This window comes from Carassius gibelio, chromosome A17 (genome assembly GCF_023724105.1).
Source record: "Carassius gibelio isolate Cgi1373 ecotype wild population from Czech Republic chromosome A17, carGib1.2-hapl.c, whole genome shotgun sequence".
NCBI lineage: Eukaryota > Metazoa > Chordata > Actinopteri > Cypriniformes > Cyprinidae > Carassius > Carassius gibelio.
In genome coordinates, this window is record NC_068387.1 from 190,217 (window position 1) to 212,744 (window position 22,528).

At 36.2% G+C, this 22,528-nt stretch overlaps 1 protein-coding gene across 3 annotated transcripts; it reads left to right on the forward strand.

The window, feature by feature from the left end:
* The first annotated feature begins 896 nt into the window (after positions 1-896).
* LOC127933306 (zinc finger and BTB domain-containing protein 44) lies at positions 897-15,319 on the forward strand. Of its 3 annotated transcripts, none has more exons than XM_052530190.1 (7): positions 897-1,220; positions 2,547-2,728; positions 3,263-4,380; positions 5,371-5,455; positions 6,919-7,070; positions 8,455-8,755; positions 12,459-15,319. In XM_052530190.1, the coding sequence occupies exons 3-7, from the start codon at positions 3,294-3,296 to the stop codon at positions 12,799-12,801; spliced, it is 1,968 nt and encodes a 655-aa protein (XP_052386150.1). In that variant the 5' UTR covers positions 897-1,220; positions 2,547-2,728; positions 3,263-3,293; the 3' UTR covers positions 12,802-15,319. The 3 variants fall into 3 exon arrangements, with proteins under 3 accessions (XP_052386150.1, XP_052386153.1, XP_052386152.1); XM_052530193.1 differs by having other exon boundaries at positions 8,455-8,538; positions 12,459-12,626; XM_052530192.1 differs by lacking the exon at positions 2,547-2,728.
* Positions 15,320-22,528: the final 7,209 nt, after the last annotated feature.

Below are 22,528 nucleotides of genomic sequence, written 5' to 3' on the forward strand. Positions count from 1 at the left end.
ATTTAATTGGATACTTGCTAATTTTCTAGGCCTTTAATGTAACTGAACAAAACCTGTAAAAATTTCAAATATGAGAGAAAAGATTTGCATTCCATCTGAGTCAAAAGTATGCAAGTTTTGAAATGGTGCATATTTGAAACTAAAGCATTCTATCCCTTCAATGAAGGTCTGCACAATGCTATTGTTATAGCTTCCTTTTACAAGCTATTTATTTTTCTACCTTCAACACCTAATGTTTTTTTCTTGATGCTGTTGTCTGTCTTATAAATGATTTATGTAAGAATTTAAATCAATTTAATGTGTCTACAATAATAAAATTCTTCTTGATTCATTTGTAAGGCCTCCATGTCAACACATTGTTAACCAATAGCTACATTGTTACCTTGTGTACAAATGAATTAATAAAACTCAATGAACAACTGTGTATAAAGAACAAATAGATGAAAAGTTGTAAATTCAGACTAACAAAATACTGGAAACTAAGATCATTTTGCAAGATGCAAATGTAGTTAAATAAGGACTCCTATAGACTTTTGTGCATATATCCTTATAGATTTTGTGAGGAGAAAGGTAAGTTTCCTACATTCAATCAAATCCTTTTTTTTCTTTTTCTTTTCTTTTTTAAAGAATACATTAGTAACTACAATGTCACATGTAATGTTATTTCATAATCTCAAAAAGGGCAAAGACAACACTTGACAAAAAAGCTTTCTAAAACCAGTAACATATAACTATGTAGTCTGAAACAACTTTACACAACATCTTTAACAACAAAAACTCTTTAATACCTTATAAATGGTCTACAAAAATGGAAATCGTGCTTTTATTTTGTGTAATTTGCGTCATCACAGCGCTTTTGAAGTCATCAGTAAAGCATGAAAGGTCAGTCGCACGACTCGGCACGAGCCCCGTGAAAAGCATTCTGGGATACAATATGTAAACATCAGCCTCAAACCTGTCAGAGGGGATTCCAATGCATTTTATACATAATTACATTTTAAACCGACTTATTTTTTATGATTTAGCTATTTAATACAAACGGGGCACTCGACTTCGTGGTTTATATGGATGTGACGATGCTGTCAAGAAGCGACAGTACTTCTGTGCAAGTGTCAGAATTCTAGCGGCTAAGTTAGTTAGCTCGCTGCTGGGTCACATTCATGCGCTTATAGTTGTCTTACATTTCACATTTCAACGGATTCATCCATTCTTTGTTACCGGTGAGCTGCACAGATATACATCTAACGCAAGTAATGTTTCGTACACTGTGTTGACGCTGACGGGACCGTTTTAGCCGTCGTCGGAGAGATTAGCGAGCTAGCCAATGAATGCTGCAGGTTAGCTGGACGTCGTTCTCAGACTCTGAAAACCATGATGCATGTTCATTTTCTTAAGCAACGTATATTATTTGGACGAGTTTCTGATAATGTCACATTGTTAACTCGCAATGGGTTTTCATATATTAATCGTAACCTAACTCTGGTTTACACATCGCACAATAGCAGGCCACATCCAACCTGTCAATATACGCAGTTTTTGGTGATTCAGAAATCCAAGTGTGCATCAGTCTAAACCTTTGATTTGGGAGTTGGATATAAACAAGTGAGAATTGTACTGTTACGGCTACTACTGTGAATCAATGTTTGCTATTTGATACATAAACAAAAGCAACTCGTGTGTAAAGCCACGCCCCTCTAACTTTCACTAACAGCCATCAATAAGATGCCATTGTCCCTTCCCGATGAATGATATCTGTAATTAGGTATTTTGGTTTTTATATGTTTTTATATTGGTATGGCATTTATGATAGTTTAAAGAATGACACATTTTAAATGTGACATCTTAATTTATAATTAAGACTTAAGTCATAGTTATGGCATGTTGCTGTTTTATAATAGTTTATATTTTCAATCTGATATTTTTGTCATAATGATGTCAGTGATTTTTGCCTTTTTATGTCAGTTTTGCTTCTATAACTTTCTTTGTTCACAGTACTTTTTTGCTAATTTTTTAGAATAATGTTGATGTGGACTATAAACCTGTAAAACAAACTAATTTAATCTATTTACTGTTAATAAGTTACGACGTTAACTGTAAAATCCTTAAACGTGCATTTCATAAACAACAGGGATTTGTATCTATTTTATAGATCTAGCTTTTATCTGTCTCAAAATAGTTAAAGTCACTGTGAAATGCACCTTGTCATTCTAAGAATTGAAAGTATTGTCTTTCTAAGAATTTAGAAGGTTTTTTAAGCTGTTTCTTAGCTTACTTCATCTCCACTACAGTTGCAAAGTTTAACAGCGTGAGATAAGGACCAGAGATGGACCCTTTCTCTCTAAACCCAGCCGGACTCATTTGGATATCCGTATAGTTTAGACATATCTGCCATCCCTCTGTTAGCTGTCAGCTGGATCCAAGCAATGCGATACCAATTTTCGGCAGATGCTATTTGAGGGAGTTTATGTTGGCTTGGAAATGTAACAAAATCAGGATTCCTCAGCTTTGAATCATTTTAAGTATGTGCTTTTGCTTTGTGTCATAAGGACCTCTGGAACTGAAAAATGCTGAAGGTGTAAAGCCGCGTGTCTTCTGTCTGTATAAGTAGCTTTGCTAGATCAGCAGTGAGGAGAAAATTTCCTTGCCAGTGACATAAGTGAGATGGATGAACTATTTCTGGGGAGGAAAACATAAAAAATGTACAATTTGAAAAAGTCATTTTTTGCAGGTACTTTTTTATTATTACACACATAATATTTAAATAAAAAAAATTATGTAGGCTATGTGTGCAAGATATTTGGAGTTCTCATGTTTTTGCAACACTAGTGTTTAACAATGAATCGATTGTCAAAGGGATAGTTAACCCAAAAATGACAATTCTGTCATCATTTACTCGACCTCATGTTGTATTAAACCTGCATAACTTACTTTCTTCTACAAAAAATAAAAGAAAATGTTCTGAGAACAACAGTCCTCAAAATATCTACTTTTATGTTTCACAGAAGAAAGTAAGTCATACATATTTGACACTTTATTAAACTATGTTGAGTTAATGTTTTGTATGATCTATCCCGTTAATTTAAATGATTATGAATATTCCTGCAAACTTACATCCCTACTTCAAATATTCATTTACAGATTGTGTCGTGTTTAGAACTACAACAGAACAAATAGCTTATGTAGCTCAATTATGTCCAACCGTGTAAACATAACTTGCTATTATTAGCCATTTTGTTCCACTAAAGTATCTTATTCTTTCCAGGCAGTCCAGACTCCTCTTCCTGCTGTGAAGGATGGGTGTGAAAACCTTTACTCACAACTCCCCCAACCACAGCCAAGAGCTTTTGGATAAGCTCAACACCCTACGCAGTGAGGGCCACTTTTGTGACGTCACCATTCGCGTACAAGGCCAGATGTTCTCTGCCCATAAGGTAGTGCTAGCCTGCTGTAGTGACTTCCTTCGAACAAAGCTTTCTGGGAAGCCAGCTGAAGAAGACACTGTAATAGTAAGTGAAGATAACAAACATGTGCTGGATCTCCAACATGTGACGGTCGCAGGTTTCGCTCCTCTTCTGGAATATGCGTACACGTCCACCCTATCCATTAGTACGGAGAATATCATAGACGTACTGGCAGCTGCTAGCTACATGCAGATGTTTGCGGTGGCCAACACTTGCTCTGAGTTCATGAAGTCCAGTATCCTGTGGAACTCTGCATCCTCAGGAGCAGGAGGTCCTGGTAGCACCCAACCTCCAGTTTTACACAGACCCCAAGAGACCCCTGAAGCCCATGCGAGCTGCACCCTCGCCCCTGTAGATGCCCTCTCGCCATCTCCGGTCTCATCCGAATGCAGCGTACCGGAGCGGCCCATTCCTGTGTGCCGCGAGTCTAGACGCAAGCGTAAAGGCTTTGCGAGCCCGCAACCAGCATCCTCAACCTCTCCGCAAGTCCCCAACCCTTCTCCCTCCTCTTCCTCCTTCCCAGAGAGTTCAGCGCAGGCTCTGGAACCATCTCTGGCCTTCTCCTGGACATACCCTTTTGGTGTGGACCGGCGGTTTGCGGCAGAAAAGTCAAAACTACCGGAAGGCCTCCTGGAACAATCTGGAGCACCGGGGCAGGACTCTAGTGGACGGGCATTGGTGGAGTATTTGACCTGCGAGGGCCCACGTGGCCTGGGCGTAGGGGGTGCTGCAGGGGTGGAGGAGGAGGAAGAAGAAGATGTGCAGGTGAAGGTGGAAAGGCTGAGTGATGAAGAAGTGCATGAAGAAGTTTCTCAACCAGTCAGTGCTCCACACAGTTCTCTGAGTGACCAGCAGACAGTCCCTGGCAATGAACACACCCAAGAAGATCTTCTCATCAGCCCTCAGTCCTCATCCATTGGTGAGACTCTACTTAATAGTGATCGACATTTTGGCTATTTTGTAAAATATCATGTGGTGTGGCATTCATGATGTTAAAAAAAAAAAAAAAAATGTTACCTTGAAAAATACACAACTGTTTTTTAAATGTTAGGTCAATATTTTTTTTTAAAGAAATGAATACTTGTATTTAGCAAGAATGCATAAAATTTATCAAAGTGACCGTAATGCCATTTAGAATGTTACAAAATGCTGTTACAAAAAATAAATGTTCTTTTTAACATTCTATTCATCAAATATATGCATATGCATGTATGCATTAATTATAATTGTCATTATTTTAATATTGTTAATAATACTTGTGATAAGCTTTGCCATCAAATATGAGATCATAGAAAATAATTATTGTATTATTTCACAATATTAGTTTTACTGTATTTTTGGTCATATGAATGAAAATGAAATGGTGAGCAAGAGTCGTCTTTCACTCTTACTAGCCTCAAAAATTTCAATAGCAGTGTATATTTCACAACACTTTTTGCAATAATGATGTGTTTCCATTCATGTGAAAACTTTTTTTTTTCGCTTGATTGGTGCACATGCCATTTAAGTCATTAAATTGAAACCATCCTGGTTCTTCCAAACCATATGAAATCAACATGAATAGAAGGAGTTTGTGTGTTGAAATGTTTTAGAAATCAAGTTTAGAACACATCTGTGACATTTCTTTATTGTAAGCACTTTCATATGACATTGACCCACGTGATTAGTGTGTCAGTAGATTATCAAATTCATTATTTCTGTTAACATTTCAATGGATCATCCTTATACTTACTTAACTTTCAAATGTCATATTTACCTCATATTTATCACTGTTACTCTCTGATTAATTTGTGCACTTATGAGAACGTTTTTTGTCTGAGGCTATATCTGTTAAAATAAAAGTAGATAACAAAATATTAAGATTTTACTGGAACAGAGGTTCAGAAACAACCTTCTGCTCTCTCTTCAGGCTCCTTGGATGAGGGGGTGACGGAGGGTCTCCAGTCCATGCAGGGCACTCCAAACACTACTGGTCACATGGAGGAGGATGAGAGGTAAGACCCCTTTGGTGTCTGTGTTGTTTTTACAGAGTATGCTTTTACGACGTCTCAATTTTATGATTGAACTAAAGGGCCCCTCTGAGGAGGGACATAATATTTAAGTCTTCTCATCATCGTCTTTCCTCATGTATACTTACTTATTAAGCAGAAGAGGCTCTGTGATATTGTAGTGGCTATTTAGATGGGGATTTCTTGCCAAGAGGCCAGAGAAGCTAGTTGGCAGACTTTCTGGAAACTTCTTGGACCTGAATATGCCTTTTGGAATATTGGAAGAATAGGGAAATGGTATGATGCAAAACAAATGGGATAAAAAAGACACTGCTTTCCGTCTTAGCAGTGAAGTCTGCTTTTATATGACAACTTGATATACCTGACTAAATGTGTTATATGTTAGCCTTTAACTTTTGTGGGTTGATCTGAGTGGATCTGTAGACAAAGGGAAATGGAAGTGATCGCATGAATACAAGGAAAATACTCAACAGGCAATTTGAAGACTAGTGTGGCACATTCCCACCCAAATTTACATTTATTCATTTAAAGTGGTCATGAAATAGTAAATCAACATGTCTTATATATTTACAAATATAAGGGGATACTTTACAATAAAAAAAGTTTAATTCCAGTCGTGACATCATTGTTTTCCTCTAAATGCTGTAACACACTAAACAAGGAAGTCTGCTGATCTGTCATGAGAGCAATACATGTTGTTTGTACTCTGTAGGACTGTCTAGCATTGACTAGATGTAGACAAACTGAAGCTTCAAAAACTCTGTCCTTCTTTCTTTTTTGGACCTCAAAAATAATTATTAGAAAAAATGTTCCACCTGTCCATATAATTAAAGTATATGGCAATCAACATCAGGCTTTTTAAAAAGATGCTACAGTATCAGAGAGTGGTCACATGCGACAAGTGACGTATATACCATGTTTTCTGCGGGTATATGATAGGGTTTGGTAAGAAACAAACTCAAATTAAACATTATTTAACAAATATCCTGACTTGGCCGTTGGTTTCTGCGCATGACTGTGTCTGTGATAACTCGCAACACAAAGTTATTCAACTCAGTGAACAAACTACACAGATACTTTTTTTAAGCGTTTTGGTTTTTTGTGTCCCATTTTTTATTTATTACATATGTTAAACTTAGGTTTGTTTCTAACCAAATCATATCGTATACCCACAGAACACTTGGAATATTTGGCACATGTCTCATGTGACTCTGTGATACTTTCGTGTCAAAGCTTGATGTTGATCACCATATACTGACATTAGATGGAAAAGCATGTGCGGGACTTTTTTAAAAATCTCCTTTTGTGGTCTGAAAAAGAAAGAAGGGCATACATATTAGAACAACACAAGGGTGAGTAATTGATAACTATCCCTTTAATGACTACTAAACCTCTGTGTGCAATTGGCTCATCTAATTTAGTCTCTTGTCCTGTCACTCTTTCTCCAGGCTGGAGAATGTCCAGTACCCATACCACCTGTACATTAGCCCGTCCACTCGCCCAGGACTCAACGGTCCTGAACGGCCTTTCCAGTGCCCTACATGTGGCGTCCGCTTCACTCGAATACAGAATCTCAAGCAGCACATGCTCATCCACTCTGGTGAGCACCTCTGCTATTACTGGACTCCACATTGACGGGGCACTGCATGTGAAAAGAAAGATAACTTTTTAGCATTTTGCTTTTTTAGAGGGGGCATTTAAGGCTGGGCAATAAACAATATCATACTGAGTCTGCAATAAAATACATTTTTATAATAAGCTTGGGACATTTTAAACCTATGGATTAATCTAACAATCTCACACTGCAGAAATAAACATGACAACAGCAAATCAGTGCATGCCATTAATGTCACACATTTTATCATGTGCCATCGCAGTATATAAAGACATGAACTTTAACTTCATCAGAGCTGTTCTGAAAGTCACTTCACAAGCTTTTCACAGTTTTATTTTTAGAAAAACTATTGTCATCTACAATCTGAAGCTCAAAGATCTTCACGACAACTTTATCAAAATAAAGGTACAGCTCAACTTGAACTTACAGTAATATACGTACGAAAATGTGCTTCTTGAAGTAAAAGTAATAATATTAATTAAGATTATTATTTTTAATCAGTGTCATACATACAACCAAGTTATATTTTTTTCATCCATATTGTTCCTGTGGCTCATTGGTAAACCATTGAGTTGCGCAAAAGGTTATGTGTTCAATTCCCAGTGAACACACATACTGATAAAAAAAAATGTCTAGCCTGAATGCCCTGACAGTCGCTTTGGATAAAAGCATCTGCTAAATGCATAAATATAAATATAAATTAATGGTGAATGAATATCATGATAAATATTTATGTTGTTTGATTTGGAGGAAGAAAAATAGTAAGAATATTTTTGGTCCTATCACCCAGCCCTACTTAAGAGTAAAAACACTACATGACCTAATAAGATTATAGTGACTATAATATAGTGTTTGCAGTACTTTGTGGATAACTTCTGTCTATAAGCATTTTGCTAACACTTCAGCTGCTAAAACTTCATTGTTGAAATGTTTTAGGATAGCTGTTTTTAGCTTTCACACTAGAACATGGAAAAGCTTAAAGTCGGGCCCTGTGTTACATAAACGTCTTGTTTGGACAAGAAGACAACACGATTCACCCTAATCTCTTTGTTAGTTTATACAGAGATGGCATTTGTTTGCTCCTCATTACAGCGATTAGTTATGGACTGGTGAAAGCGATTGTACGCAGTTGGTTTAGATATGGGTTAAATAAACAACATACCTAACTTGACATATATTGCTAGATTGAACCTTCTCAATGAACATTATTTGCAAGAGCAGAATGATGTGTTTGGTTATTTTGTGATTTCTTAGCAGGTGTACCTCAGTTAGCACACAGCCTGCTAAAACAAAGACGCATTCTTGTTACGTTTCTTTCAGTCTCATTCGACTTCAGTATTTGATAATTTTTTACATCTTTCTTCTATAGGTATTAAGCCATTCCAATGTGACCGCTGTGGGAAAAAGTTTACGCGGGCTTACTCTCTGAAGATGCACCGGCTGAAGCACGAAGGTAAACGCTGTTTCCGGTGCCAGATCTGTAGCGCCACTTTCACTTCCTTCGGTGAATATAAGCATCACATGAGGGTGTCTCGCCACATCATCCGCAAGCCTCGGATTTACGAGTGCAAAACGTGCGGCGCCATGTTTACCAACTCCGGCAATTTAATCGTACACCTGAGGAGTCTCAACCATGAGGCGTCAGAACTAGCAAACTACTTCCAGACCAGGTGAGGAAGAGCTGAACATTCTAAGAAAATATAGTACAAATTTAGTTTTGTACGGTCGGCCGTTCATCCCATGTTGAGGAAGCAGATGCGTTTTTTGAATTGGGGGTAGAAAATTTATTTAACTGTAAAAACTGTAATTGAAGAATCTGTGAATTAAGTTATATTGTAAAACTTCACAATAAGGTTAAATTTGTTAAAAAAAGTTAATGCATTAGGTGTCATGACCTAACAGTGTACTTTTATAGCACTGTTATTACTGATAATGCTCACCAAGTCTAAATTCATTTAAATTCAAAATTCAACACGGTAAAATAGTAATATTGTGAAACATTATTACAATTTAAAATAAATGTTTTCTACTTAGACGTATTTGAAAATGAATCTATTTCTGTGAAATAGCTGAATTTGTGAAATGAAATGCTGAATTTTCAGCAGCCATTACTTCAGTCTTCAGTGTCACATGATCCTTCAGAAATAATTTTTATTTGATTTGGTGCTCAGGTAACATTTCTTATTGTCAAAATTAAAAAAAAGTTTAATGCTGCTTAATATATTTTTTGGAAACAATGATGCTTTTTTCCCAGAATTCTTTGATGAATAAAACATTACATTTATTAGTCATAAGACATTTTAACAACTTAAAAGTCCTTCATGTAACTTTAATGCATGCTTGCTGCATACATATTAAAGGGGTCATATGATGCGATTTCAAGGTTTTTTTTGGAGTGTTACAAGCTGTTCGTGATAAGATAAGATCATAGATAAGATCCCTAAAGTTGCAAAGACTAAAGGCTCAAACCCAAGTAGATATATTCTTTATAAAAGTTAAGACTCTACAATGCCCTCCTAAAACGCCTCGTTTAAACACACCCCCACATGTCTACGTCACGATGTGGGAAGATTTGCATAACACCGCCCAAATGTTCACACAAAGAAAGAAGGCATAACTTTGATCCTTGCTGTTGCTGCCAGCGCCATGTTGTGGAGAAGCGGTTTTGTTGTAAAAACCGAAAATACTTTGTTTGGCCTTTTGCAAAGGGGGACATAACTAGAAATAAGTAGTTAAGTTGTATTAACAACACTGTTCCAGAACAGTTTAACCCAAATATTTAGATGGAGGATTGTTTCCTGATCCTGGGATGGTAGACTACAATGCCGGCTGTTGTATGTTTACATACAGTATGTAAAGGATTTTCCACTGTCACTTTACATATGTAAAGGGTTTTCCATGTCAATGGGAGAGCAGTTCATGCAAGGAGCACACTTCTAACGAGCTGATTGTATGAATTTGGTGTGGTATCAAAGAGAGACATGCAAAATATGCAGAGGTGGGGGGGTGCGAAGACTAGAATTGAGTGTAGAGAGACTGATGTAGAGTATTGCTTGTTGTTTGTCGTTTCTCCGATCACAAATGCAGACATGGGTTTTATATTTACGTGGCGTGATGCAACACATAAAAACACATCAGTCATTATAAAGTCATTATAATCCATAATTTTGTGCCCGATGGATGCAACAAAAGGCTTGTTTGTAAAGGGTTTTATTGTTTTTGTCTTGCCGGTATTCTGACCAGGATATGCATCACAGCATCACACCTCGCTTTTCTGACTGATGAGCCTTGTAAAAAATGACACGTTTCAGAAAGGCAGGGCATAGAGCAGAACAATAATGTATATTATGTGGAAAATAATGTTTTTTTTTTAACCACATAAACACATTTCATTACACCAAATACAGAAAATAATGTTCTTTTTAGCAACATTATATGACCCTTTTAATTCTTCGGCAAAATCTTACTGACAGCAAACTTTGAACATTATTGTACATTTTTTACATTTCAGTTAATATAAAGTCATTCATGTATTATGAACATACACGAATTACCAATGGACTATAGTTAAAATTATTATAAATCATCTATAAATTAAAATTAACCTTTTATTGTTAGTTTAATTGTTAGTTCATGAAACCTAATTCATAAACTAATGTCAACCGATTGAACCTATTTGCAAAGTATTCCTGTTAAAACTTAGTGTCTTTTCAAAGAGATTTGAAGGTGATAGGTTTTTTCATTGAGGTGTGATTGACAAAATGCATCCATCAGATGAAATGTCTTTCCTGCCTAGTTTTAACAGGTTTAATGTAATCCAGGGAAACACCCAGTTAGTTGCATTGTACTGCATTTGGCAGAACGTTACTCGATGAATAGAGCTTTCAGGAAATCACTGAAATCTCCTCTATTGACTGTCTTGATTAGTATTATGAAAAGTACAATGTTTATTTGATTCTGACTAGCTTTAACACATGGGCATACACACCCTTCAGATTTCCATTTATTCTATTCTTAAACTGGCACGTGTATCCTCTTAAATGTGTTCTCCAGAGAAAACCAACTAAGCGACTTTCATTTGCAAACAAGTATTTTCTAAATGGAATAACCATGGCTTTGATTCCATTTTGGAAGTAGTGAGAGTTGGACTGTGTATTAGGAAAAGAAGCACTGAGATGTAAACATTTGGAGCGAGCAGGGAAATCAATCCTACGTCAGCTAATTACTGCTAAATAGATTTTTAAAATGAAGCTCAAAAAAGCTCAGTGGAATCATTGTTTGTATTTCAGAGGAGACTCTTCTGAGGTAACCTTCATGACAGTAGCCCTTCATTAAAGCAGAGGGAAGTGAGGCAGGTGCTTTAATGCACTGAGTTCCTGCTACACGTAGACTCCCTTACTTCATCCAACCGTTTATTAGATTTAAGCCCTCTCTCTTAGGATCTGTGTTCTGTTCATCTTTGTCAGGCACAAATAAACAGTGTCTATGCAAGTTACAGTGTTGAGGCAAAGGTTTGACTCTGGCAGGTGCTTATTAAGAGAGGGAGTGGTCGTGCATCTATCTCAATAAAGTTTGATGTGTTGTGATTATAAGAGACAGCCAGCATTATGGCCATAGTTTTCAAAGTGCTTCACTTTCAGGGAGTTCATTTCTAAGTAACATTTTAAGTAGTGCAAAAATGCACAAATTAGAAATGTATTAATATTTTTAAAAAATTCATATCTGTCAAAGTTTTGCTTTAAAGTTTCGGCTAAGAACATTGAATCTGGAAATCATAGTGTCAAGAGTGCAGACTTGCTGTGAAAAAAAAATAGGAAAAGATGTCATTAGTCCTATCATGGATTAAACTATCAGTGTTTGAACCGTGATTGCTTGCTATATAACTTTTTCTGCCAAGCCACAATCCCCAGTCTAGTTTGAATTTTGACTTTCGTTTAGATAGCTGCAGTGCTTTGCCAGAGGACAATTGTTAGACTTGAACATGCTTGGACTGGCTGTAAAAAAAAGAAAAGAAAAAAAGAAAGAAGAATCATCTAAAGAATCTTAGACTCATATACCAGATTTAAAACACAATCTTGGATGTATCATAAAACTTTGTTTTGACCTTGCGTCTGAGTGGTCTGACATCCTCAGATTGTGGCTTCACAGAGGAGACTGAAAGCAATAACTTTTACTTTAACCTACTTTTGTGTTTTAGCAATTAAGCAAGTATTTTTCATGAAAAAGTTTGAGCTTATATTGCTTAGAATCCAATGAAGGTACTACGATTCTAAAAGACAATTGTAAAGACCATTAAACTTGTTAGTTTTCCTTTAAGTTGCGTTAGTTTATGACTTTCTGAACATTGGTCCTTCTCTCCCTTTTTTGCCCTAGTGAGTTCCTCCTCCCAGACTACCTGAGTCACATGCAAGAGGAAGAGGGGCTGGGACACTTTGAGATGACTGAGCAGACCTTTGAAGCTTCTTCCTCCTCTTCCTCAGTCCAAACACCAGTTATCTCTCAAGTTTCCTCTACCATGAACTATGACAACCACACTTCTGGACCTCCTTCCCAATCCCCAAACCCCAGGTCAAGGAACGGAGGGGAGGCCGCTCAAGGGGACCACCCGAAGTCCACCGCTGCTGTTACCTCTCTGCAAGACCCAGAGGAAGGCGAGGGAGAGAAGGAGAGAGGTGGAAGAAAGAAGAAGAGACTAGTGTCAATTACAATTGAGTGAAAACGTTCCATAAGTGTAAACGTGTAACAGTCAGTGTCCTGTTGCACACTCGATACTTCTTTTGTCAATTATACTCTCAGAAAAAAAAAAAATTACCAAAGCTGCCATTGGGGTGGACCATTGAAAAAGGTACACCTTTGTACCTTAATAATCCATAAAGAGCGCTTATCAGTATCTTAAATGTATAAGTATCTAAAATGTGTATATTGGTACCTAAATGGTACATTCTGAAAGGGTACCACCACAGTGACAGTGACAGCTTTTGTACTATTGTTCTGAGAGTGTATGTTTTAACAGCTTATAAACTTGGTGTATTGCCTTTTATTTTGTGGGGTTACTTTAAATTGTTTTAAAACCACATTTGATTTGGATTTACATTCAAATCGATATGAAAGAGTGATCCTGGTTTTAAATTTAAAGAAAATGTGAAATAAAAAAAGTGACTTTTTATTAGTAACCCATCAATATCTCTGACTATAATGAATTTGTTCCATGGAAGCACAGTTTTTAGTTTAATTATATTTTTATTCATAAGTCATAATATACAAAATTTTTTTTAACCACTTTGTGGCACTCTGTCAAAAAGAATCAAATTGTATACCCTTTTTTTTTGCTGTATGTTTAGCTATAACTGATTTCTTTTTATTATGCGACCTTTTCTCCTATTTCATATCTGTACCCAACTATCGCAAACTGCCCCTTCCGACTGTAAACCAACCTGTTTCAAACTGGGAAGCTTCAATCCTCTGAAGACCGTTCCGAAAAAATGTGAAAGACTGTGTTACTACTTCCATGTGTGTTCAGAGCGGAAACAAAACACTGAATCTGACTGGCGCAAAACCACCATGAAACCCTGTCAATGGGTTGTTTTGCATTGACTGACTCATCTAATGTGCTTTAGTGTGTTGTTTTGAATGCGTGTATATGTGATGAGTAGCCCTGTTTTCCTAGCCCTCTTTTCTGCTGTATGTGTAATGCTGCTAAATTTTGTAAACTGTGCCTCTTGCCAAGCTCTCGGAACCACTCGTCAATTCAATCTAAAGAGCTGTATGTGAATTCTTGGGGTTTAACATTCTTCGTTTGATTGTGACATATGGAAGAATTGTCAAATGGGTCACGTTTTAATAGAGTGGAAGGAAGGTGATATTTCCATAGCCTTTCCCATTTTATTGCTATTGGAATTATACTATGGAATTTCCTCCATGGCTTGATGCCATAGTTGTATGTGCCTAATATTCTCCCAAACAAAGTTTATGAACACCTTGTGACTATGGCATGAGCCTTGATCGAAGATGTAACTTGATTGCGACTTTGGAATATGTAGCATTGGTTTTGTTCGGTAGTCGTAATGATCGCGTATCTTCGTTTCCTTTGTGTGATATTGCACCTGGCAATCAGTCAGTCTCGAAGCTGCTCCATTCCAGTATGATTTTGTAGGGAACAAAAAGTTTTAATAAGCGTTGTGCAATATTGTTTTGGATGATTCACATGGTCCAAAATTAAAAACCTTTTATACTGCAGTGGACAATGAGCTGAATGACTGAAGACAATGAAATACAGGAAGGGTGCTAGTCGAGGGAAAAGGCTAAAGCATGCGCCCTGTGATAAACCTTTCATATGAATTGTTAGTGTACAAACAGAAATCACATTGTGTTACAAAAACTAGGTTGCAATATCTTTCTCTTATGTCATTTCCCTCGAGACGGTCTCCTGCTTATCTCACTCTCTCCATTTTTGCGACCGCTGGCTGTAGCTCAAACTCAATTACTTCATAGTCTGAGAGTTTGTAGTGACGCATTCATCCATAAGACAATATTGGCTGTCTGTCCCAGATTGCTCTTTGTGCTACTTGCATGTTTTCCGTGCAAAAAGAAATATGGGGGGAAAAAATCAATATAGCATGGGTTGATTAGTTTGTTGGATGTTGTTTCAGATATGTGCAACTACCATTTTGTATACAATATTCAATCTTTGGTGTTCAGTTATTTGAGCAGAAAGAAAACATGACATTTCAGTAGTCATAATGCTTTTTTTTTTTTGTATCGATGACAGTTACCTTAAAAAGTGTCAGTTTGTACATTTGTAATATCAATGTGAGTGTGTAGTTATTTAACTTGAGCCTCGTAGTGTTCGCTTTTGTGACTATGTCTTATATATATATTATTTTTAAGCCTATAGTTTTAGTTGTATCTTGTGCCTTTGGATATTGGATCTGTATTGTATTTTTATTGGCATAAACATGCATTGATATGAATTCATAATGTTTTGTAGACAGGATGCTGGTAGACTTCAAATGTAGCTTGAAACTAAAAATATTTTTGAAGTGCTATTCGACACATGGTTTAAACTGTATGTTTTGTGTTTATTTTCATAAAGACAAATGTATTAGTCATTTTGTATCTCTTCAGTGGTTCTTATCATCCATTTCTGTGCCAATTCAGATTTATTGAATGCTGTTTTGTAAAAACATTACGTACATTAAGATTTGCAGTAAATGGTTACAGCCTTACACTCCCAAGTTTGCTTAAATTCATTGCTTCCATTCTTACTGCTAAATACTCATTTGCCATATGATTTTCCAAAACATATATACACTGTTTAATTTTTTTAAAGAAATTAATACTCTTATTCAGCAAAAATGTTGTTCTTTTAAAACTATTACTCAATTAACCCTGGAAAAAAAAAATATATCAAGGCTTTCCAAAAAGTTATTAATAATAATATTCTATACTTCAATAGAATTTGATTTCTAAAGGTGACACTGAAAACTGGAATAACAACTTTGCCATCACAGGATTACACTTTTAATTCTATATTTAATTAATGATATATTAAAATATAATAGTTACTTCATTTTGTAATTATACAGTCATGGCCAGCAATGAAATAGTCATGGTCAAAAAATATTGGCACCCTTGGTAAATATGATCAAAGGAGGCTGTGAAGGTTATCTGCATTGTTAATCCTTTTGATCTTTTATTTAAAAAAATCACAAAAATCTAACCTTTCATTCGACAATAATTATTTAAAATGGGGAGAAATATCATTATGAAATAAATATTTTTCTCTTATACACATTGGCCATAATTAACGGCATCCTTTTATTCAATACTTTTTGAAACCTTAATTTTTCAGTTTAACAGCTCTAAATGTTCTCCTATAATGTGTAATGAGGTTAGAGAACACCTGAAAAGAGATCAGAGACCATTCCTTCATCCAGAATCACTCAAGACCCTTTAGATTCCCAGCTCCATGTTGGTGCTTCTCCTCTTCAGTTTACCCCACTCATTTTCTGTAGGGTTCAGGTCAGAAGACTGGAATGGCCATAGCAGAAGCTTGGTTTTGTGCCCAGTGACCCATTTTTGTGTTGTTTTGATGTGTGTTTGGATTATTGTACGGTTGGAAAATCTAAACATGGCCCAATTATAAGATTTCTAACAGAGTCAGTCACTTTTAGATTTTTTTATCTGTTGTTATTTGATAGAATCAAAGATGCCATTTGTCTGAACAAGACGTCCAGGACCTCCAGCAGAAATATAGGCCCATGACATAAAAGCTGTACAGCTGTATATTTCATTGTACACATGGGGTACTCTTTATCCCTGTGTTCACCAAACCCATTTTGTTATAATTTGCTAAAAAGCTAATTTTTTGTTTCATCTGAACATAGAAGCCAGCCCCATTTGAAGTTCCAATCATGTCTGAAACTGAATATGCTTTAGTTTGTTTTTGGATGAGCTTGGAGAATTTTTTCTCAACTATTTTCTGCAGTTCTCTGTGGTCTTTTGAGAGTCTTTAGCCACACAACTCTCTTCCTCACCGTGCATTAGGACGATATAGACACATGTCCTCTTCCAGGCAGTTTCGTAACATTTTCTGTTGACTGGAAATTCTTAGTTATTGCCCTGATGGTGGAAATGTGAATTTTCACATCTCTAAGCTCAATTATCTTTTGCTGCACATCAGTGCTTTGTTTTCCCTCATATTTATATTTCTGTGAATCAGGAAGCCATGGTTGGATAATTTCATGTTCATAATCACCCTGGAGTGCTAAAAATGTGAATATGAATGGGAATATACTTCAGAAATATTTTACTCAAAAGAAGGGGTGCCAATAGTTGTGTCCAACATGTATTAGAGAAAAACATTAATTTCATAATGATATTTCCCCCTTTTTTAAATTATTAATATCCAATGGAAGTTTAGATTTTTGTGATTTTTTTAATTATTTTTTTTTTTATAAAAGATCAAAAGGATTAACAAAGCAGATTAATTTTCACAGCCTCCTTTGATCATATTTACCAAGGGTGCCGATATTTTTGACCATGACTGTATTTCATTGCTGTTTTACTTAATTTTGCGATGCAGAGATTTAAAACATTTTATAAATGAATCTCTAGGTTCCTCTATACAGGTATGTGTGTGTATGACCATGTTCACAAACTGCTGTAAAGTTTTTGCACTGCATATAACATCTCACTTGACATTTTGTGTGAATATACCAGGGGTTTCTATCTCAGAAAAAAAGAACTCTGGTGTGTGAAAGGATGGTAATAAGGAAAATCTTGGCAAACAGGTGCACAAACACATGCTAAAAGAAACAATGAGAGGTTTTTAATTTTCCCCTTGGCATTCTAGATGAAGTTTTTGTGACATATCACAGTATTTGCAGAGTCCAAGCACCTGCTTGTGATTTGGTGTCCTCCGGCTGCGTGACCCACATCAGCCCTGGAGGGGTGCTAAAAGAAAGCCCTAAAAATGGGTCAAGTCAGATAACGTTCAAAAAATGAAGGATTTTGATTCATTGTGACTGAACTGCTATCTTAAAATGTTAAAAACTCCAGAATCCCAGAATCTATTTTATAATGATGTCCGTGAAATTGACAGTGACCACTTTTAGTTTTCCACTGCTGTTGGCCACATCAGTGCTTCAGGCAACATGACCTAGCATCGCTTTAATTTACTGTGAAAGACATCAATGGTTCTACCGGGCATAAATCTAAGGGCACGACTTGTGCCAAACCTTTTGCCTTCTACACCTGCAAACATTAGTCAAACGTAGTTATATAACCTTTTGTCTATCTGTTTTGCGGTGCTGGATTAGAGTTCTTCAATATGGCCCCACAATCCTTTTTATTCTATACCAAAGCACATCAACACTGAATACGGACTACTCTGCTTCTGTGTAAACTTCGTTCAAGTTTTGAAAAGGAACATAAAATTGCACTTTCATTCAACATCAATTCAATTTTCAATGTCCTTACATTGTAATGACTTCAAATATTTTTCCTGTATTCTTGATGTTGAGTTACACATGGCATTTCTGTATAAACCCAATCTTGCATTATACATGGCAACTACTCTTCAAATTGCTTTCCTTAATGGACCGAAGCACTGTGGGTTAAAAAGAAAAAAAAACAAGACATGCTTATTTATTTTGATTTATTTTAAGCACAACTAGTTTGTGATTTCAGACATTGTACTCATTTCCGGCACTTTGGTAATTTCACCAACACTACTTCCAAAGTCCTGCATAAGCAAGGGACCATTCCTGATCGGCTGAAAAACCACAGGCTGGTCTAATGTCTCTCTCTTTGATTTTTTTTTTGCTGCTGAGCCTGGGATTGTCTTGTAATTTCTCAATATGTGCTATTCCAAAAACAAACAGATAACAGCACCTTTATGTCTTCATCGCTAATGACATTTCAAATGGGTTTTGCGTAAAGAGAACTGAAAAGAATTTGCTCCACGCAGGTCAGTCTTCACAAGGAGCGCTCCACCGTCACCACTGTTATGTAATGACCAAACCAAAGAGAGTAATTGGAAAGTGTTTCAATATGGTTCTTGTTCCAGTGACTGCTATTTCAAATAATGCCTCCTTTTTTATAAACACCTTGATCAATTCACTTCTCTTCTTTGCCAAAGCCTCTTAGTCAAGTAGAAAGGTTCCAGCAATGGTGAAATCATATTTATCAAGCAAGATCCTAAAAAAACAAAATAGATATATGTGAAGTGTTCTCCAGAATCAGAGGTTGTCTAAATATGATATAAAAGCATTTGAGATGCAGAGTGCTTGCTCTTCATAACATTCATCACATAATGCATAAACATGGGTCCAAATAAAATCTTTTTTTTTCTGATGATGCTCCATTTTGACATCTGCCACTGATTTGATTTATGACCAGATTTGTCATAAACCATTGACCAAGACCATTAGCAAGTACCATTATTCTTTCAGATTCAGAATTTAAATGCCTCTGTGACTTTGATTTACCACGAGCCAGACAGGATTTCTTTTGAGATTATAGAGGCTGTATTTATTTACTACAAATGTAATGTTTCTTTTGGGAGCAAGTAAGATGACTAAGCTGAATCCAAAATAAAGATTGTAACATGGTATGCTCCCATTTCTCTCTCTCTCTCTCTCTCTCTCTCTCTGCCACATTCAGTCTATGATCATGTCTCTATCTGGAGGTGATTATGCCAGTGTCCACCTGTGCTGGATTAGGCTGCATAGTTACTGTTCTTGTTATGTCAAAACAACAAGAAAGCCACAAATCGTGCAGGAAATTTATTGAAACAGATTCCAAAACATGAGTTTAGGTTAAAGGGTCATAAAAGAGATTTGGCCCTGAAATTTTGTGTGTAACCTTAGTTAAACACTGAATTTTGCCAGTAACTACTTACATAACTGAAAATGGAGATAAACCAAGGTCAAGTTATATTTCTCCAAAATGTTTGACATAAATGTTTCAGCTTGATTCGTCAAAACAAACACTCTTCTTGAACAAATGAATGCGGTGCAATGGATACTTTGCAATATTTGTTTAACAACTTCTAGTGGCAGAGAAAGTAAAAATTAATGGAAGAATGAATGGAGGAAAACGGACTTTGCAAATGATAGATTGTTCAAAAAGCAAAATGCAAGTCTGTCAGCAGATTATATAATTGCATTTGATGTGAATGAACAATTTTGTAGCTGACTACTGTTGCCTATTGAAGGCAGATTCATAAATAAAAAATGATAAAGTAGTGAAAATAAAAAGCACAATAAGCATTTCATTATTGAAGTAGTATGTGCCAAACTTAAAAAATATATATATATTTTTTTGAATAATTCAATTTTTTTCTATTTCACATGCACATGCATCAACCCTGTTTAATTAAAATAAAATAAAATTCTATTGTTGATTTGACATCTACATTACAATTTATATGTAGTTTAATTTTCTCTTTTATTCAGTAGTTTTTAAAGTTGCCCTGTATGTAAAGTAATTTAATTCAAGTTGGTGGGGCTCATGTTTGAAAGTTTGGTATTGTTCTATTGTGTTCAACTTTCCTGGTTTCAGTTACTCTTGATATCAACACTGACACTAGCAAAAACTTCTGTCAATGCCAAATCAAGTAGGAAAAGGATGTTGCACTGCACAACACCATTGTTCGCCGGTTAAACAAAGTGTACATGTTCAAACATGTTTTATTAATTTTACTTTTAAAGTCAAATACTGACCATTGAAATGTACTAGAGTGAAAGTAAAACTAACATGTAAACATTCAAGTATGGTACTTCAAAAACCTACTCAAACATTACATAGTAAAGCCACAGAATCCATTTGTGGCAATAAAGTTAAAACCACACTGTCAGGGAAAAGAATGCTATGCTTTTTGAGTTCACTGCCATATACAACAAATCAAACATCAAGACCAGGCAGGCTGCAGCATTTCAAGAAGCCAAGAAGTTGATATAACTCCTCAGGTGCAATTATGAATGGGGTGTTATACCAACAGATTGTGTAATGAAAGGTACGTCATGACAGAGCACACAGAGCACTGATTCTCTCCAATATGTCTTGAAATGGAGTCTGGGTTTTTAAGAAAAATCTCTTTTCTTTTGATGACTAACACATCTATACCGGATGACCCATAATTACTATGGCAGCTAATATTAAACACATTAAGTGACAAAGAAATGTTTGATTTTCTTTTCTCATTTGTTGCGTGATATGAAATTAACAATCCGGGTATCTGGCGAACAAAGATAACATTTACTCGGACTCGTTTTTCATTCTGAGCACAAGTATGTTTTTGCCTCAACAGAACAGTTTCTTGGCACGTTACTGAACTGTAATATACACTCAGACATACTGTCATCTGATGTTTGGTGCTGTTGCTTAGGAAACAGTCCACGTAGCGCTGCTTTGGAGTGAGTGGAAAGAGTCTGGAAGCAGGAGTTCATCTCCTTCATGTCACTGAAGCAGCAGCCCACAGATGAAATGATGAAGAGCGCTACCCGTCACAAATGATGATCTAATTCTGTAGTCATTCAGATATACTGACTTAATCCTACATAGATGTGCCAAACTCAAACTGACACACACGTTCAAAACTTGCTTTTAGACATACCGCAGCTCAGGTTTTTAGAGATGTCATTCAGGAACAAGCTCAAAGGTTAGTATAAACAATATTTGCCTTCTGGAATTTCTCTATTTGATACTTACTTTTTCTGTTATCCTTCTTGCTTTGTGCCAATGTACAGCAGAAGTGCAAATTTCCTTTGCTAAGTGAAGCAAGTGTTATAAAATGAATGGTCAAGTGTGTAATCGCTTTCCACGTGGCACCAAAACATGACTGTTTTCAAACACTTCCCCGGTCTGCCACTGCTTGGACAAACAAGTAACCTCACATCCATTAGTATTTTGAAGCTGCTCAGACTGCAATTCCATTTGGTGCCACAAATAGCACAGAAGTTACACATCACCTTAAAGTCTTTTTTTAATTTCTTTGCGTTCCATTATTTCATGAGAATGTGTCCAATTTTTTTATTGCAGTTTTCCATTGCATGTTGGAGAGCAGATGGAAAACTCAATCTAATGCAAATGACAAAGTTTCAAACATAACACGATAAGAGTGATATTTTCCAGAATTACAGAATGTCAGTAAATTGGAAGTCTATTAGATGGGGAGAAAAGATAAGTTCAGCATCCATGTGACAGTAGCACACATACAAGTGCGTGCACACGCACACACACACACACACACACACACACACACACACACACACACACACAATAATAGTGGTGGTGGGGAAAAAAAACATGTTTGTTAGATTACAAATGACCTTCTTGCGTTAGACCAAGGCTGCATCTCATTATTAGATTTACTTGAGATTAGTGCTGCGGTAAACAATATAGATCATGACATACTCATAGAACGATTACAAAACTATATTGTTATTCAAGGACAGGCCTTACGATGGTTTATATCCTACCTGTCTGACCATTACCACTTTGTTTATTTAAACAGGGAATCTTATTAATCAAAACCAGTAAAGTATGGAGTGCCACAAGTATCTGTCTTAGGCCCTCTGCTATTTTTATAATATACGTGTTGCCCCTTGGTAATATTATAAAAAAATATGGAAAGGAGTACGTAGGTTTGGGGTTCAGACAATACTCTATCTGTTTAAATCTAGATTGAAGATACATCTCTTCATCCAAGCATTCACTTAATGCATCTCTTAGCCTGTACTCCAGTTATACAGATACAAAGCAGCTTAGGTTACCACAGAAGTATTTCAACATTTTACAGTTAAAAGTGCACATCTGGTGCATACTGTTTGATAGTTTCTTATGAGGTCATGGTTTTGTGAGAAGAGCTTAATGAAACAATGCTCCCAAAGCCCGATTTCCAAAGAGATTCACAAACTGATTTCTTTTCCGCATTACTC